Source organism: Equus asinus, chromosome 7, assembly GCF_041296235.1.
Source record: "Equus asinus isolate D_3611 breed Donkey chromosome 7, EquAss-T2T_v2, whole genome shotgun sequence".
NCBI classification, from domain to species: Eukaryota; Metazoa; Chordata; class Mammalia; order Perissodactyla; family Equidae; genus Equus; species Equus asinus.
The window spans coordinates 20,855,561-20,875,421 of record NC_091796.1 but is presented as its reverse complement, the minus strand read 5'-3'; the positions used below and the strand labels follow the sequence as shown (position 1 = coordinate 20,875,421).

Below are 19,861 nucleotides of genomic sequence, written 5' to 3'. Positions count from 1 at the left end.
GCTTCATGTGAAGGAAGGCTAGAAAGAGGGCTGTGCCCAGAGCGGGATGGGAATGAGAGGGAGAGATCTCCTTTTATTTTTAATTACAAAATATTTCAAGCATAGAGCTGTCAACCATTACATTCTACCATTTTTTTCTTTCCAAAAAAATAAAGTGATTGCAGATACTGTGGAAGCCCTCTGTGGGCCCTTCCCACCGCAAAAGGAAGGTAACTATATTTCATTTTATTTTCTAACTGAGAGTTACGAACGCATGCCTAGATGCTGAAGGAATTCTCCAGGAGGCAGGAACAACACGTGACCCATGTCCACTTACATCACATTCCCCTATGTACACCCTCACCAGCAGGGCACATGCTTTAGGAGTTTTCCGCTCGGCGCAGATGGTTCTATGCCTCTCTGCTTTCAGCGCCCTTCTGACAAGGAACACACAGAGCTCTTGGGTCATGGAGCCAAGTATTACTAACTGGCATAGATATCAGGATTCAACCCATACCCACAGCATTACCCCAGTGCTCTACCTAGCTGGGGTAAGGAAGGAAAGGAGGGAGAGAAGGAGGGAGGGAAGACGAAAGGAAGGTAAGAAGGAAGGAAGGAAAGGAAGAATGAGGGAGGGAGGAGGGTGGAAGTGGGAGGGAAAAAAGAAAGAGACAGAGAGAGAAGGAAGGAGAGACAGAGACAGAGAGAGAAAAGGAAGGAAAGAAAGAACGAACGAATGATATTTTTTCTTCAATTTGAACAGTAAATATACAGAAAGAATGGTGACATTTTTCCTAACTAAAATGGACTAACAAACATTGGTTTGAGAGGTGACTCCCAATAGTAAACAATAAGATTAGTGAGAAAATGGAGGGGGAGAGAGACAGACAAAGAGGGAGATGGTCAGATGAAATAGGAGGCAGACAATAGAAAAGACCAAGGATGGATATTAGCTGGGATTTGTAAAAACAGGAAGCTTCATTTTGTTCCTAATCAAAAGTTAACAAACAATTTTCCCCCATGGGCCACCTCAGACAAAACATAATCAACTAACAGTGTTTTGATCTCAGACAGTATCTCATATAAGCCAAACCTCCCTCCTAAAATTCCCCCATAAAGAGGCTCAGTATCATCCTGTGGATGTGTTATCTGATGTCTGACCACAGGTACTCAATGAATTCAATCCAACAGGTTTAACTAAACCGTCACAATGTTTACTGGTAAAAAGAACATACGCTCTAAGAAGCCTAAATAGTGCATAACTGGGGCCGGCCCGGTGGCGGAGCGTTAAGTTCGCACGTTCCGCTTCTCGGCGGCCCGGGGTTCGCTGGTTCGGATCCCGGGTGCGGACATGGCACTGCTTGGCAGCCATGCTGTGGTAGGCGTCCCAGGTATAAACTAGAGGAAGATGGGCACGGATGTTAGCTCAGAGCCAGGCTTCCTCAGCAAAAAGAGGAGGACTGGCAGTAGTTAGCTGAGGGCTAATCTTCCTCCAAAAAAAAAAAAAAATAGTGCATAAGTACTGAAGACCATCAAATCAGAAGGAAAAGCCCCTTTTGCCTTGTTCTCCCACTTCCATCTTTGCATCCTCTCACAACAGAATTGCAAAATCAATCTACCACTGTTCTCGGAAAATAAAAAGCACTTCTCTGGCACTTGGTTGCTAAAAAGACAGTGGATATCACAGGGTAGCTTAATTAGGTCTCACAGTTACTGTTAGAAGGTATAAAGCAGGGGCCGGCCCGGTGGCACAGCGATTAAGTTCACACATTCCGCTTTGGAGGCCTGGGGTTCACCAATTCGGATACCCGGTATGGACATGGCACCACTTGGCAAGCCATGCTGTGGCAGGCATCCCACATATAAAGTATGTGGCAGGCATCGCACACATAAAGTAGAGAAGATGGGCACGGATTTAGCTCAGGGCCAGTCTTCCCCAGCAAAAAGAGGAGGATTGGCAGCAGATGTTAGCTCAGGGCTAATCGTCCTCAAAAAAATAAATAAATAAATAAATAAGTTAAAAAAAAAAAGGTATAAAGTATAGTTGATTTTCAAGTTATAGGAAGTTTCACATGCAAAAAAAAGCAAGTACCCACTATGAATGGTCCCTCTCTAGTCGGCTGAAGTTATAGATTTCAAATAAGGTCTACAGTCAATTTTCCAACTTCACCACTCACCATGTCGGACCATGTCTCTCACCTGGATTTCTGCAGAAACCTCACATCTGGTTTGGCCCACTCATACCGACTACCCTTGAGGGCTATGTTCTGGGCTGCAGCGAGATTCCCAGGCACAAATCTGATCATAGCAACTGCACAGGCTCCCTATCATTCAGTCTTGCATGATCTGGCCCCTACCCCTCTCCCTAGCCTCGGCTCAAACCATGCTCTAGTCTCCTCCCCAACCACCACGCCCTGCTCTCTCTGCATGGAACCTATCTCCCCAGCCCACTTCACTCCCCATACTCCATCGGACCTCAGTCCAGGTGTGCCAGCCTAGGGAAGCCTCGCCTGACTGCTCGGCTTAGTCAGATATCCCTACCACAAACCTGTCTGATGCCATGCACTCCTCCAATGCCAAACATAGGACAGGGACATTCCTTCGCTTGATTCTTGAGTTAATGTCTGTCCCCCTCATTTAGTCAATGCAGGAACATACCTGTCCTGCTCATCATTTTATTTACAGGACCCAGCACAGCATCTGACATGATAAGTGCTCAATAAATAATTATCTAATTTTAAAAGTAAATGAATAATTTTACTGCATAGAAGTTTAAAAATAAATATTAAAAAATTTAAGTGTGGGAATAAAAAAGATAAGCCATGCACACCTAGTGCGCCTGAAGTAAATGTGCACTATCTATAAATCCAAAATTTTAATTTCCACTCAAAAAGGACAAATGGAACATAATTGTCATTGCCTCCCAAAGAGTCTATGGTACTAAACCTGAGAGTACATTCATAACAATACTCTTCCAGGTCCAATTTGCATCACCATTTGAATCCATTCTCCTTTCTTCATATTCACGCAGAAGTAGACATGTCCACAGATTCTAGGATTTCTATGCTTCAGTTGGAAATGCGAAGTCTGCACTTAGTTATATTTGAAAGGTGCCTCCTAAAGAAGTCTAATTCTGTATTTCCACACCACTTATTTTAAAAGTACTTTCTGATTGAATCATTGTAGAACTTTTACCTAACAACAGCAATATTGTGCTCCAATTGCAATGCTGAAGTCGAAATTATTTTTCTTCTTTATATCACCGTAGTATCTAGCACTATAAATTGTCTTGGCTCTCAAAAAACATTTACTGAGGGGCCGGCCCCATGGCCGAGGGGTTAAGCTCACGTGCTCTGCTTTGGCGGTCCAGGGTTTCACCAGTTCGAATCCTGGGCGGGGACATGGCACCGCTCATCAAGCCATGCTGAGGTGGCATCCCACATGCCACAACTAGAAGGACCCACAACTAAGAATATACAACTATGTACCAGGGGGCTTTGGGGAGAAAAAGGAAAAATAAAATCTTAAAAAAAAAAAAATTTACTGAATGAATGAACAAATGAGTAAATGAAAGTTAATAATTCTCAATAATTCTATTGTTACTCCAGTGAAATATATTCACCCTGAAAAAAAAATAACATGATGTGCATACATCCCTGTCACTCTTCTGAAGCTTTCAACATTCTTTAAACAATCGGGCTTTAATAATAATGGAACTTTTTAAGTAAAATTAATTAATTAAAGTAATGATGGAATATTTCTCACCTTATCCAATTCTATTAAAATTACTACAGATTCAAGTGTAGACCATCCGCAGAAGTGGGACACCGCAAACATACAGCCCATGCAACAGAGAAATAGTTCAACATGGACCGAAAAGATAAATTGAAGGATAATAAGCTAATAAAATCAGGGGAAAATACTATGCGAAAGAAAAGTAACCCCATGCCTAAAACTAACTAGATAAAAAAATCACAGTGACCACAAGAGAAGAGAAAAGCATTCAATGGTTTGGGACATCAGTGGACAGTGATGTTCAAGAAGGTACACAACAAAGAACGATTATTTGAACAAGGATTGGAATTGAATATTGCTTGGTCTCTCTTTCCAAAATTACAAAATTAGGTTATGTATGAAATTATATATTCAATCTTGAAATATTACTACCACTTGATGACCAAATTTTTTCTCGCTGAGTTTAAAGCTGTAAGGGTGCAAAATATTTTAAATATGAATCCCTTATTTTTGAAAGTGAAGAAGCTGTTTTGGGAATACATAGGTTCGTAAAGGACATTGTTAAAAATGGGTCTAGAATATTCTGTTTGTCATAAAAATCTTGTTTATACTCTGTGGCAAACACAATCATTCATTAATAAATTCTTCCTAAGGCTATTTCAATCATCACTTGAATTTTTGGCTCCTTGTGGAAACTGGAAGATGTGCTACTTTGAAATACCCGGAGGTCACAGAGAGAAAGACACTTTAATCTGAACTCATCAATACTTGAGGAGAGGATGGTATATATATATATATTTTTTCCTATTTGTGATGTAATTATGATAGATTTTAGCCAAAGGTATATCTAGCCACTCCATAATTTTCTTACAAACATTATATAAGTTTTGGCTAAGATAACAATATCTTTGAAAAAGTTTTTTAAATGCATTTCCACATGGGTTATATGGCAATAATAACTACATTTCCCTACTCGCTTTTGAACTAAAAGAAGTGGAACTGGCAATGGTGATGGTAATAATAATAATTGTTATTAAAATGGTGAATTTTTGCAATCTGAAAATATTTTTTAGTATAAAACCCCTCGTGAAGTGTCCTAGAGAGTTTCAAATTATTTTCTCAATTTTCAGATGCAGGCTTTGAGGTTCTAATCATTTTGTCAATACGAACAGCTAGTTAGCAGCAATATTGCAAAAGAATCTAGGTTTCCAGAAATCAGTTAAACAAATAATCTTCTCCAAAGTAGCTATCATTTTGGCTCAAGAAAATTTCCATTGCTGAATGGTATAATAGGAAGCGTTTGGAACTGGGACATAAAAACCTTGATTTCCATCCTGACACTACACTAAAAACATATGCTTCGGGAAGGAAACTAGATTATAATCTCTAACACTCCCAAGAAAACCCAAAATCAGGAAAGAAAGAAAAAGGACATCCAAGATAGAGATGTTTGCCTGGAAGTCACCGCAGATACCTAGACCAGAGTTGACTCCACCACAGGCTAAGGAGACTTTCTTTCTGGTGCTCTTTAATCTACCCTTTGCAGTAGCCTTCCTTCCTCTGTGCCTGGTACACAGTGATCTTGACATAAAATGCTCAGTCCCAACATCCCCATGTCGAAATCCTATCGCTCCCCTTCCAGGATCAGAGTCGATTTGCTCATTGAAGTCTTCATTATTCATTTCCCCCAGCAAGAAATAAGTTTTTACTTATCTAAACTCCCACAGCATGAATGACACTTGTCTTCTGGACACTGAGTATTAATTATGTACGTGGTTTTCTACTCTTTTCTGTCAGAATACATACCCTCCCAGGGCAGGACCTTTCTTGCACAAAGGGCTCTTCATCCCACAACTGCTAACACAGGGGTTTGAACATAGCATGTGCTAAAAGTACATATTCCATGATCCATCAGTAAGAATTATGACAGGTAGATAAATAACTAGCTAGACAGATACAAACAACACCCAATCTCCACTGCCAACAGAGTAAAACCAAGGGGCAAAATGGAAGCTCTGCTACAAGCTCCAGACAGTGATAACAATAAATACACCTTCCTAAACCATTCCCTATCCATTTTTACTCATCTTAAGTGGATATAAAAGTAATTACTGACCAGGTACACCAATTTGCATGTTTTTCATATCTGCTCTGCAGCATCTTATACAATATGAAAACCAGAGTGTCCAGAGCTATCATTTCAACATCCTCCTGCATAGATCTTTTCCTAATTTAACAGTCCTCTAAATACCTCTTATTTAAGCCTTCACTTGAGAAATTTGAGATTAAAACCCTTCCATTTGGATGCTTTGCAATGCAGCTGAGTAGCCCAAAAAGAAACGTTTAAATTAATGGAAGATTAAAGCAAGAAAGAACATTCTAAGAGGTATTCTGTAACGGGGCTTTGTCACCACCTTCTCTGTTTTATTGGGAAAATAGTCTTTTCCCAGGGGACTGCAAGTTTATATGCCAACCATCAGTCCAGTTTAACTATTCAAAGTTAAAAATGTCAGAGAAAAAGAAAAGTTTGTAATGGAAATGCTGACATGCCATGAAGTAAAGAGGCACAGGCAGGTGCTCCTGTAACCAGGGTCATAACTCAATCAAGCTGTATTTTGACGTCATCTGTTACAGAAAAAAGCCAAATGGTTTATGAACAGCACCAGAACCCCTGAGATTAAATTACAGCCCCGATATTTAATCATAGGTCTTACTTTGTTATTTTTAATAACACAATACATTTTAACAGTGATTCGTCAACTGCCTTAGCCAAATTAGAACACGTGATGACAAGTGAGCCGGATTACAATGTCCATCCCTCACAATCTGGGTTTTTATTATTTTTTCAGAAATGGTAAATTATACAAGTTTTCCTCTTCTTAAGAAACATACAGTTGGTACAAACGGATTGAGTCCAAACCTTAATTAAAAGCAGCATGGGGTCCCTGACCAGCGGGTCAGGACATCTGTATTTGTGTCCTATTAGAGCCAATAACCAACTGTATGATTTAGGCAAAAGACTTTTAACCCTCCCAAACCTTGGCTCTTTACCTAAGAAACAATAGAGCATCTCTAAAGTCTCCCGTAAATCTGAATTTCTCAAAATTCTTTGTTTGAAAAACAAAATTTTGTAGTTTTTTGGGGATGCCCCGAAGATCTAAGCGCAAAATTTTTATAGCTGAAAAGTTGATGAATTTTTAATTCAGTTAAAATCACTCTGCTCAAAGAGGCATTCTAGTACATGAGAATCTGTAAGCTAAAATTTTTAGAGGCAACATCATCAGCATCAGCAAATGAAACAGGTTCTTTAAAAAGTAATGTACAAATACTGCTGAACGTGTGAAGGTTTGTTTGCAAAACAAATCAATACAGGCACCTCCGACAATGGAGTGCAGTTAATAAACTACGTATCGTAATTACCACCAATGGCAGTCTAGAAAGTCATTCATTAAATGTTAATTGTCACAAAAAAGTACAAAAGCATCCATTTGAACAATCGCGTGGCTGCACCTTTAAATAAAATACTTTCTTACAGCCCTGAAATTCATCCATATAAACTGATTTTAAACACACCTGGGTATTTGATATGCTGATTAACTGGGCCTTTATTTATTTTTGAAATGAAAGTAAACATGACAACCTTTTTCAACACTTTTGCTATTCCTGTGAGTCTGACATAAAAAATATATATACATATAAATATTACTTATAACAAAGTGTTAACCAATCTTCTCTAAAGATTAAATTGCCACTTTTCTTCCATCTCTCTCATAAGCCCTAAGTGACATATGGTCCAAAGGTATCCACCTAAAACTCATGTGCATATCTTATTGCTGAGTCTAAGTGGGCTCACAGATTTAGAAAATGGATAATCCACATGTAAGCTTATAAATTTGGTGGTCGATTTTGAAAATTTTATTCAGAGTAATAAGAAACCAGTAACAAAAATAACCTTTAAAAAAACCCTATGATGTGTTTTACCTTACTTTCTCTAATACTGAGCACTATCTAATTAACTTGAAAGAACACCTGGTCATAAAAAATAGCTCATAAAATACAAAAGATAAGGAATGGGGAGGTTTTTTTTGTTTCTGTCTAGCTTCATTTTGATGCTATGTTTGTGCAAGATCTGACTTACTCAACATATAGATATAAATTCTAAAGGTTTGGCCAAGAACATTTTGGTTCAGGACTTGTAAACTGAAGAGCATTTCAAAACACACCATGTTCCTTATTAGGCAACTTAAGATCTGTTATCTTGGCTTATGGGAACAGATCTAAATAGTATCATAATACTAAACGTTGAAAATCACAGGCCTGGGGCCACCAGGACTCAACTCTACGCCTTGGACGAGGTTGCAAACTTCCAATATAAAATGTAGTTTACCATTAGGAGTAAATGTTTGATCTGCAAAGCTTACAAAATTACTTTGTTTATCATAGCAGATGAAAGCAAAAAGGAATAATTTTAAGCTCAAAACAAAACTGTTTACATGACAGTCTTTACTGCTCCATGATTCTAAGCATTTAAGACAGATTCGAGCAATTAACAGCATAAACTTTCATTACATAGTTCTATTATATATGTTTATGTGACTTAGCTGTTCATCTGTTATTTAAGTGATTTCCTCATTACAATAGTAGGGTGAAGATAATTTGCTGATGCTGTCAAAAATGTTAAGCATTTCAGTCTCAACAGATCTTGGATCCCCACGCTTGTTTAATGCATTTTATTTACTTAAGTCAGTGTCAGATAGAGTACTGCTTTTGCCTTCTGAATTTAGAAAACGCAACATTTTAAGCACATGTCTGGTAATAGACATATCAAAACTTCAAAATGGCTTATTTTAGTGATGCAGATAGAATTTAGGATTATCGTTCTTGAATATTAAGTTTCAAAGATCTAACAATGAACTGCAAAACTTCTTTTATAAAGACAGGAAATCTTTATTTTTTAGATATTAACAGAGCATGTGTGGTTATCTCAACTTTTGGTTTGACTAGGTATATAAAAATAATTGAAAACAAAATATTTTCACTGGTACCCATGCAGACTGTCAACTTACAATTGAACAAAAGCACAACTTTGAAAATATCTACCATATTTTCTTTGTAAAAATTAAAAAATAATAATAATATGAGAGAGACGTACTAAGTCACATTGAAACCCTAGATAAATTAGAAAGCTAGCTTATTTGGATACTAAAGCAGGAAAAATAATGGGTGTGGTTCATGTTATTATCTTAAATATGTTTTTAAAAAATGCTTATCTACTCTAAAGATCAGGAACAGTATTCTATTCCAAGCCTCAATAAGACATTTTTATGCCTATATAGTCTTGAAAAAGATAACCTATATCTGACTCTGCGTGTGTGTGCATGCATGTGCATGTGTGTGTGAGAAAAGAACCTGGCTTTAAAACCTAATTCATGACTGACTGCTCAGAGGAAGCTGTTTAACATTTCTAAATCTCGGTTTCCTCATCTATGAATTGAGCATGGTAGTCCTTGCATCTCACCGGGTTCTTGCGAGGATTAAAAAAATACAATAAATATAAAGTGCATAGCACACCACTTGGCATATTAAGAAGCGCTTTAATTTTGTCAGTGGCATGCCCATCCACACTCTATTATTCAATCTAACAACTTGCAAAGAGTCACAGGGGAGATCAGACAAAAGAGAATGACCAGTAATCCAAAATTTAGCTCCAAATCTTAAAAAGCCTTCAAAGGACACAGGCAGAAGCAATTGTAAGCATAAATATCAGCACAGGAATCCTGACACCTCATAATGCAACACCAATTACAGAAAAACAGAGTAGTGAAACCAATGTTATTCCAATAAAGAACAGAGAATTAGCAAATCAAACCTTGTGTTTTAGAATAGCAAATAAAGGCACAGTTTAGAACCTCCTTCACTTGGGCCTCAGTTTTCTTTGACTGTACAATGAAGGCACTGGGCTGTATATTTCTAAGGGGTTTCTAACCCCCAAATTCTATGATTCTAACATAACGGGTTTAACGCCACTTTACTTTTTTTTTAACCTATTAAATTACTCTGCTCTTTGCAAAAGCCATACAACCATTATGAATTGTACTGTAATAGCAAGGCTGTTTTCAAACACACACACAATTAAATAACTGTTCAACAAATACCTTTAAGGGGAGATCAATTTTTTTTCACGCCATAAGCATGAACTCAAACTAGTACAGATGGAAATTGATTCAGGATGCTGACCATTTGAATCTCGTCTGTGATACAAAACTACCCGCTGGATTGATTTTTCTTCTCACTGAATTTACTAAATTGATGCGTCGTTTTGGTGTCATGTGGATATAGGTGAACTAACTTGAATGAACGTCAAGAAATGTTTTTCCTGTTCCAGAAATGACCATGACAGGGATGTGGTGTGTTTTACTGCTGCTCTTAATTGTTCAAACACCCATTCATTTGGCAATCTTTAACAACTGCTGAACACCTTAGTAAAACTAAACAGTTCCAGGGAAAAAAGCTCAACTTTTACACTCAGAGAGGAAGATGTAGTGTCCGTCACAGACTAACTGTAAATACATGTAACAGATGTGACCAGAGCTGTTCTTGAGTACAGATCATTTTAGTGGCCCAACTTTAAAATTACTTTTTAAAAAGACACCAAAGCTAGTATATTTCTCTTTTGCTCACAAAAGACTCAAAGGTAACTCAATAAACTGTATTTTTGTTATAGCAAAAAATTAAGCCCTTATTCATCAATAAGTTATAGACTCTAGGTGTCTTTTTTTTTCTTTTGGTAACTCTGCCATCCTACTTTTTAATGAGAATAACTTTCCAATTGTCCAGGCATGTGGATGCTTTTAGTTTGTTTTAAGATCAATGATATAATGGATATTAAATCTCTTTGTATAAGTTTCCACATAGGTTACAACTATTTCTTAAAAATAATTCCAGAGCCCAAATTCTCCCTGTTAAGGTCATCGAAGCTCTGAACCATCATGGCTGAATTGTTTTAGTGCTCTCTGCTGAACACCTGCAAACATCAAACAAAAACTGCTGGTCCTTTCCTGGGTTGACAAAAGCCTTTCATGTGAAAAATGCTCCCTGGGAATGTCAGGCTGTAGCTCAGGTTACATTCCATTCTCCCTAGCAGCCTCCCCATTTCTTAAGGTGGTAGGAAAAACCATGTTTGTGAAATGAAAGATTAAAGGGAATATGGCCACACTTTATTTTCATTCTCGCATTGCAAATCACAATGGAGCATCCTATATTGATGGAATCAAATGCTATTGGGAACTTTAAGCATGAAATATCACCACGCGTCACTTTGAAAAAATATAGCAGGTTTTTCAAATACGAACAGTTTACTTATAGTTTGGATCTTTTTTCTGGATCCGAGTTTCAAAGCTACCCATGAAAGCGACATTTGAGCCCACTCAGGACAATGGATATTAACCTGAAGTCAATTTAGAAAATTATTTCTCTGCCTAAAGTTTCTTAGTTCATCCTTCCAGTTAAAGGGAAAAATGCAGTTTTCCTCATTTTTCTATTTGTTATTCTTTAAAAGGGATTTATCTTTGTTATCGAGTGGAAATGAAAGCCATTTTCTTCACTAATAGCCCTGTGTTCAAATGTATCTTGAAGAGACGAGAAAAACCAACACTCCAATCTGTACCCTATATATTATGGTCACCATCACACTGCATTGGATGAAAACCCTGCATTTTCAATCCAGCAGCCAGAACAAAATAGCCACTATACTTTTTACCTTTACAAGTAAATGCTTGGGCCTGAAAACTACACCTCTGGTACAGTGTAACTTAAAATTCAATACCTTAAAAATAGTCACAGCATATTTACTAGAAATATAACAGGTCTCACTAAGGATGAAGTCTTAAGAACTGTGTAAGTTTCAACATATGATCATTTAACAAAATGTAATACATACTCATACTTATCCAGCCTGTACTTTCAGCAAACACTTAAACATCACAGCAAGGACTTTATTTAAATGTGAACTCAGAAAATGCACCAGCTACACAGTTGTCTTTTTAAATGTAACACAATTTCATGCTTCTAAATCACCTTACTTTATTAAACCATATCTAAACTGATATACTTAAGTTATTCCAAATGTGTCCGTTTTTACAATGTCCAAAGAAGTATTTTGCACTGACTTTGAAAGCAGTCTATCTCTGTGCCTTTCTGACATAATCCACTTTTAGATTTAAACTGAATACACATTTTCTTAAGCAGAATCGTGAAGAAAATTACTGTCAGAGATAAAGTTACTGTTTCGATATTGTCTAACATGAAAAATTAATTTGCCTAGAAAAGACACTTGTATTCATCTTTACCTCAAGGTTGTGTAGAGAACACAATACAGAAATTTGGAAAATATACTACTAATACAACAAAAAAAATGTTAAGTCCCTAAATGGAAAATATAACAGGGCCAGGACAGTAAAACACAAACATATGGTCAGTAGTACTTTTAATCAAAGTGGACTCCAAAAAATAAAAGATACAATATAACTACAAGAGGCATCTCATATTTTATATAATTCAAGCTATAGAGATAAAACTTTCCTTGGACTTACGGGAACCAGAAGAAAGAGAAGTAACTCATTTGGAAATGAGCAACTTTTAAAAACCATTAATTTTATAAACACATACCAATTATACAAATGACAAAGGTGAACAGATTTCTTTCATTGCTATAGCACCAAATGAAAACTAAGAGATGGGAAATTATATTCAATAGTTAACCTACAATTCCACTGGCATCTCACAGCTAAAAGATGTCAACATTTACCAGTCTGACTTAAGAACAGTACTCTGTCTAATGTACTGTACCACTGCCAGAACTCCTAAAATTCTGCAGCTGTTTAACAAGCATAAATGGATTTAAGCCTTGAACCTAAAGGATAGCAGGCAACAATGTACGCCTCCTTCTGATATGAAATACACTGGACAAAAATACAAATACATTTTAAATGAATATCATATTTTCAGTATTCACTTTTAATAACAGACCTTCAGAGAGTCCTCTATTAAAACTCCTCCTTAGATGCCAGATAATCATTGCGCACAGAGATTCCTTTGTGAATAGCGCTAACGTCTTTTTTAAGCATCACCTAAAGACCTTTCATTTATAACATGTAAAAGTCCTTCCAAATTTGCAACTTTAAATACAGCAAAAATTCATTGAGTAAGTAATTGCTTACAGCAAAGAAACAGCTAACGCACCAAAAAGGATATTTTAAATATAAATGAATTCATATACAGCTCTCAGATTAGCAAGAGGCTATTTACAGCTCTGGTTTACTATGCAGCATTCATCTGCTAAATTAAGTGCTCATTTTTTTAAAAGGGTTAATTATACATAGTACCTAATAATTGATATTATTTACAAGGGATTTTCCCTTTTTTTGAAAGTTAGATTTTTCCCTCAATTTTCAAATAGGGAACATTAATTTATTTCCCCATGTTAACATTGGACTTAGCTTCACGTGTTTGATTACAATTGTATTAGAAAATTGCTTTGAAATTAAATGATTGAATTCTGAGAGTCTCCTTGATTAAAAAAAAGATCTTATTTTAATTTTGCAAAAGATAACATTTTGTGTAAGTCATACCACTGATGGATAATGAAATAACCATATCATTACAGGCTAAAATTTCAATGACTTTTTCAGAAGACTTCAACAGAGCCAAAAATATACAATGAGTGAATAAACAGCTAAGAAACATTTAACTACACACTAAGAAAAGAATTTACATACTTGAGCCAGTAAAATGTCCACTCGCCAAAGAAGTTGGTCCATTTTTCCCACTGCTCACAGGAGGTGAAAACATCTAAAAGAAACAAAGAAATATTACTGTTGAAAAAAAGACATTTGTGCCTTCAGAGTGAGTCAAAGATCTTTCACACTCTTACCAAATAACTTAGAGTTTATGGTAAGGGTTCATTTTAGTAAAATACATCACCATTCCAACTTAAAACTAAAACAGGCACAACATTACCAGTCAGCCCCCTCCCCATGAGCACTCTATCTTTTTCCTCAGGCTCATTAGATTGCCAGTACTAGGCAGTACTACAACATTTTAAACAAACACAGTCCCCATAATGTTATCAAAATTCAGGTTGGAGGGCAGCGGCCTCTCTAGAAAACATTAGTTTTACAAAGGAGAAGAAAAAAGTTGTTTGTTTTATATTGAAAACCTTGGCCATAAACGTGGCAATGTCCATTTCCATCCCGTATAGGATTTGCCTGTCATATGTGAACCCAAATAAAAATAAAAGTGCCACCTGCACTAAATTCTCATTTCGTCTCTAACATGAGAGCAATTTGAAGCAAGACTCTCTCTCTCTCTCTCTCTCTCTCTCACTCTCACTCTCACTCTCTCTCTCTCTCACTCCCTCTCTCTCCAGCATTTATTTCGACCCTAATTGGTTTCCCTTTTCTTCGACGTATCTAGTGGATAATGCGCACCTTCCCTGAGTCAGAGCCTGCAAGAAGCAAAGGAACGAATGGAGAAAGTGCAGCAAGCAGAAAGGGGGCTACGAAGCTGCCTAGGGCTACGTTTCCTGGCAAAACTTCCGAAAGCCATGTCTCCAAAAGGTCTACAAGAGCAGCAGCAGCAGCAGCAGCGGCAGCGGCAGCAGTAGCAGCAGCGGCAGCAGCAACATGAAAGAGCCCCACTTAGAAGGCGGTTTGGATTTTATTTGTGTGTTTTGTGGATTCTTTTTATTTTGCTTTGCAAATGCATCTTACACCAAACTCATCTGGCATTAAAAATGAATTAATTCCCCTGACACGTTTGGGAAAGGGAAGCAGAGGGATGGAGAAGGACCAAGTACAGCCGTAAAACTCCACAAGTGTGTAAGTTCTGCTTTGTGCTGATCTCACGACTATGAAATTTACAGAAACAGTCTAAAGGGTTCTAAAGAATGTATGCTCAGGATACACATTAGAGTTTTCAGAATCCCAGGAAAAGATGTTACCTAGGACTACAGGTCCTACTAAACCAAAGCATCATCAGTTTAAAACTTTAATTAAGAGACAACTGGGTCTCCTAATATCTCTTTCCCATTTTCAGAACAAAATAAATAACATGAGTAGTGCACAGTATTAGTACTCAAAATGTTCAGAAAAGGCCAAGTTTTAGGGGTGGTTCACAGTTTTAGGGGTGTCTGTTTTTCCTTTCCATTGGGCTGAGATTCCATTATTTTCGGGGTTCGGTGTGTAGGGAACTCAAGGCAAGTAATTAGACTCAAAAAAAAAAAGCCTGACTCGTCCATCACACCCAAAAATTGTACTTAAAAACTTATCAAAAAGACCTTTATGTTTACCAAGGATTCAGCCAATTAAAAATTATTCCTGTCCTTTAGATTACTATTGGTTTCTAGCTGAAGTGTTTGGGTTTTTTGTTTTGTTTTGTTTCACAGCTGTTGTTAGTTTCCACCGTTCTTTCTTACCGCACTGAAATCCAGTAAATCACTCAGCTCTTTGTCCGTCCCTAAGGCAGCCATTCGCTGTTGGTGATGCATTTTAGCAAAATCACACAAACCTAGAAACATGGAAATAACCGCAATCAGAAAATCCAGTCCCAATCCTTAGAGAAAACACAATCGGATTTTTGGAGACTGGGGGGGTTGGGGGTGGGGATGTGGGGGCGGGTGGGATTAAGGTGGAAAGGAGGGAGGGATGGGAGAGTTTTTTTTTTTTTAAGATGGAATAGGCAGCAATAGCAAAAGAAAAAAAAAAGCGATATTGATATTGTATTTCCAAAGAGACGATCAAAACCGGTAACATCCACTATAAAACCAAATCCCGGAAGGAAAAAAAAAAGCCGCTCTTCAGCGCATCATTTTATGCAACAGGAGGTAGAGCGAGAAATGAATGGATCACAGAGAAAAGAGAAACTACTCAGAACGATCCGGTCTCAACTTTCCCCCCACCCTCCACCCTACCCCACCCCCCTCACACACACTCACACACTCAAACACACGCACACACACGCACTCACACACACCACTCCCCTCTGCATTTCAAAGTAGCTATAAAGAAATTAAAGATGAGCGTCTCTGGAGTGAAAACACGTCCAAAGGGGGAGGGGTGACAGGGTCGGAGAAAGGCGGGGAGCAGAGTGGAGGGTCGGGTCCTGTAATTGTCCAGCACCCTAATTTGTGAAAGAAAGGGTTGTAAAAATTAAAGTCAGGCCCTTGGCAAAGTCATCGGTCCCTCCAAGTGGCAATGCTGGGGAAGGGGGGTGGGGGGGTAGAGATGAGGGGGAGGGAAGAGGCGCTGGAGGGGAAGGGGTGTCTCTTCTGGGAGCGTCGGGAGCCGGGAGCCCGCGGCACCGCAGGCGCGGAGCCGCGTGCGGGGCCGCCGAGCCCGAGCCCCGCGCCGCCCGGCGCATCAGCCCCGCCGAGCCCCGCCGGCGCCGGTACCTACCGCCCGCGCGCGAGAAGGGGCTCTCCGTGCACCGCCGGCGCCGAGGCGGCGTTCATGTCTAACCACTGCCTCCACCACCACCACCTCCTGCTCCTGCGCCCGCGCCCGCTCCTGCTCCTTCCCCGCCGCCGCCGCCGCCGCCGCCGCCACTACAGATCCGCAGACACACAGCCAAGATCCCTGACTCTTAACACCAACTCTCTTCTCCGGGGAGGGGAGGGGACGAGGGAAGGGGGGAGGGGGAAACACGCCGAGGCGCACGGAATTGCAAGTTCAGCAAAGAAATGGGTGGGGGGGCTCCGGCGGGGAGACGCGGCACACTCCGGTCGGGCTGGCTGGGATGCACCCCCCCACAAGAAAAAAATCTCAAAACCTCCCCCGCCTCGCAAAAAAATACAAACGAAAATTCATCGAGCACCTCATTTTCCCTCAGATCGTCAGTTACAATCTGAAGCCTGAACAGTTCAGTTTTTGCCCGTTTCATCCATCGGAGGCACTTTGAAATTTATTCGAGTTTACATCCCTTCACTTCTTTCTTTCTTTGACTCTCGTTCCCTCTCACTCACACATCCACACACGGCAAAGCAAGTTTATACTAGGCTGCAAATACACGTGATGCAAAAAGACTTTGCCAAGAGGACAATATTTTTCTTTTCCATATATAAACCAAGCCACATTTTGCCGGAGAGATTTTCATTTCGGTAATTTTGCGTCGGGGGCCAAACCTGAATTGCCTACTTTCTTTCCCCTCCCTTTTAAGTCACAGAATAGTATAGCTGTAAACTTCGCCAAAAAAAAAAAGGCTATTTTTGAGGGTGGATGTTGTTTTGTTTTTACAGTTGAGTTCCTAGGCACGCTAAGTCCGCGTTCGCCAGCTCTATAAGTTTTTAATTCAACCTTTACCATTACAGGCCCTGCATACTCTTAAAACATACTTTTTCACACCACTTTTTCGGATAAGAATTAAGCTTCGTAATTCTATCGTTTCGTAATAACAAGCGTGCTTTATCCAGTATATGCAACAGACACTATTTTAACGTGTGTTAAAATACACATTCTACAAATCGTGTTATTGCTAGATGTGCGAGCACATACACAAAATGCATGCACACACTTTTTCCCATTGGCAATTATTTAATAGGTTGTTCCTTTTGTTTTAATAAAACATTGGGATCGACATTTAAAAAATTAAATTAAATTACAAACAGTTTACTCTGACAGCAAATTGTAACGTTACCTTAAATGGCCACAAATATGCTCACAATATTCCAAGGAAAGTGACTTTAAAAAGAGAGACAAAAATCTTCTGCAAGTACTTAGTATCTCACATGTGTATCCCCCAAAAAAGTATTTTAACTGGTACTCAGTTCTGCTCCAGGGATATCCACAGAATACAAAATTATGCACCTGGCTCTGGTTTTTGCATTTTCCACCATAAAACTGCAACAAAATTCCCTCCCCCAAAAAAGAAATCATTAAAAAAAAAATCCAACAACTTTTTCTTATTGTTTACAAAAAAAAATATCAATACAAGATAGTTACAATTTTTCCTCAAACAAATCTTGTTGGTGGGGTTTTTTTTCTTCTCCTCTTAAAGTCTTAAACTTGTTCCAAGTTTAGAGGTGTCTCATCATCATCCTCCTCCTGCTCATCATCATCACCATTGACTCCCCCGTGGAGTCACATTGATAATAATAGGTTTCCCTGAAAGATACATTGTAATCCATTCACATCCGGGCACTGCGGGCTTATAAAGAGAAGGCGCTGCGGCCGTGGCTGCTCCTCCAGACAATGACTGGGGAGGGGCGGGGCGGGAGCGGGCGACCATAGAGTGGTAAACAGAGCGCCTAGAGAGGCGACCAAGATGGCGGCGCTGCGGGCCACGCCTCCTCCGGGACCGGAGGCGGGTGGCGGGGCTTGGGGGTGCGTCGCGCGTGGGGCCGAAGTGCCAGGGCTACCGAGGCTGGGGCTGTTTGCGGGCTCCGTGCCCCTGCGCGCTACTTCTTCTTACGGTTCCTTGACCTTCCTTGTTCTTTGACTCGAAAGTGTACTTTCCAAATAAGTGAAGGAATTAAACTCCCCAGGCTTCCGCAGGGGCGTCAGACCCCCTGGCTCACCCTGAGGGGGACTCGGGAGAGGCCGCGCAGGCCTCGCCCACGGACAGCCCGAGCGCGCTTCTCCCGCAACGTGGAGCCGGTCCTCTGAGCGAGGCCGGGGCGGTGTGGAAAGTTGGAGATTCTGGGCTGGAAGAGGGATGTGGGCCCTCTCCTCCTCCAGCACCCCACCCCATCTTTATCTAGGCCCCTGGGAGAGTGAGACCTTCGTAGGTCCAGGAAGTCTTCACCTGGAGACGACTTCCGTTGATTCCTTAGTAGACTCCCATCAAGTGTGTACCATGAACCGCTACGGACTCAAAGTCTCCTTCTGGACCAAGCAAGGACCTTGCCTGGCCTGTTTTCTGGTCTGTGAAATGCAAATAACAGCGAATTTCATAAGAGTTAAGGGATAAAGATAAAGGTGGAGCCACCACTGAAGAAATCTTCCTTTTCCATCTCTAATCCTTTGCTAAACCAACTGATATCTCTAATCTAGCCCACGGAATTTTAAATGGAAGTTTCTCTATTCCAAAAGGATAGCTTTTAGTCCTCCCACCAGAGAAAAGTGAGTAATAAAATGACAGGTAACACTTAAATAGTGGGTTTACTATGTGCCAAACAGTGTTCTAAGAATTTCTCAAGTGTTGGCTGTTTTATTTCTGAGAATGACTCTGGGGAGTGTGTGTTAGTACTGGGTTTTACATATAGGGAATCAGAAGCAAGGAACGTTGAGTGGCTTGACCCAGAGCAGTTTAATAAGTGGTACAAACTTGCCTAAATTACATACCTTTATTAAGTACTATAGCCCACCTTTGAAGCCAGGCAGTCTGCAATCAGAGTCAACATTAAGCCACATTCCTGTACCATCTGGCAGCGGGAACATCCTAATCTCCATTTTCTGATGCAATTTTGTGGCGGTAACCAAGTTCAGATCAATTTTCAAGATCTTTTGTTTACATGTAAGTTTTTAGAGAACGAGAATTAGGGAATATAGAAGTTGTTTTGTATCTATTCACACATTGTGAAGATTCCTGACTGCTATCCCCATTCCATGTTCTCATCTTAAAATAATATTTTACATTTAGACACTACTTTACGCTGCATTATCACAAGCATTATCTCTGACTCTCAGAGTAAGCCTCTTCAGGCTCTACAGAGATGATGTAATAAAAAGATCACAAGCGTTTGTTTAGGAGAAATATTCCACTGGCTCTACCTCTAATCAGCTCTGTGACCTAAGGCTTGATGTCATGTCTTTTACTGTAAAATGCAGAGGCTAGACTAGATAATCTGGTAAGATTCCTTCCAGCTTCTAAACTTTAAGATTCCCATGTCCACTGAATTTCAAGGAGAATAAATGATCTGTTCGGAAATCATTAATTGGATCAGGTCTGGGGCTTAAATGCACCCAACTGATGGCTAGAGTTTTTGTTTTTTGTTTTTTAAACCACATACTACAGTCAGAAAATCATTCAACTACCCTTCCTATTTTAAAGTAAGGGACAAATGGGGATTGTTTTTGTTTTCTCCCTGAACTATGACAAGAACAGGTATACTGATGAAATTATGCAGATTGGAGGCACCTTAGAAAAGCAGACT

The 19,861-nt window shown here is 39.4% G+C and overlaps 1 protein-coding gene across 43 annotated transcripts in view; it reads right to left on the bottom strand.

Moving 5' to 3' along the window:
* TCF4 (transcription factor 4) overlaps positions 1 to 17,963 on the bottom strand; it is a 343,772-nt gene extending 325,809 nt beyond the window's left edge. For 5 of the 43 annotated variants that reach the window (XM_014846967.3, XM_070513017.1, XM_070513026.1 and 2 more), the window contains exons 1-2: positions 17,404 to 17,893; positions 13,491 to 13,563 (exon numbers count right to left, since the gene is read on the bottom strand). In XM_014846967.3, coding sequence (XP_014702453.1) covers positions 13,491 to 13,563 — 73 coding nt within the window. In that variant the 5' untranslated portion in view covers positions 17,404 to 17,893. Of the gene's footprint in view, positions 1 to 13,490; positions 13,564 to 13,930; positions 14,111 to 14,201; positions 14,402 to 15,187; positions 15,280 to 16,166; positions 16,385 to 16,584; positions 16,735 to 17,403 lie in introns of those variants that run through there. The other 38 variants (XM_070513022.1, XM_070513018.1, XM_070513027.1 and 35 more) reach the window with 24 other exon arrangements.
* Between the last annotated feature and the right edge of the window lie 1,898 nt (positions 17,964 to 19,861).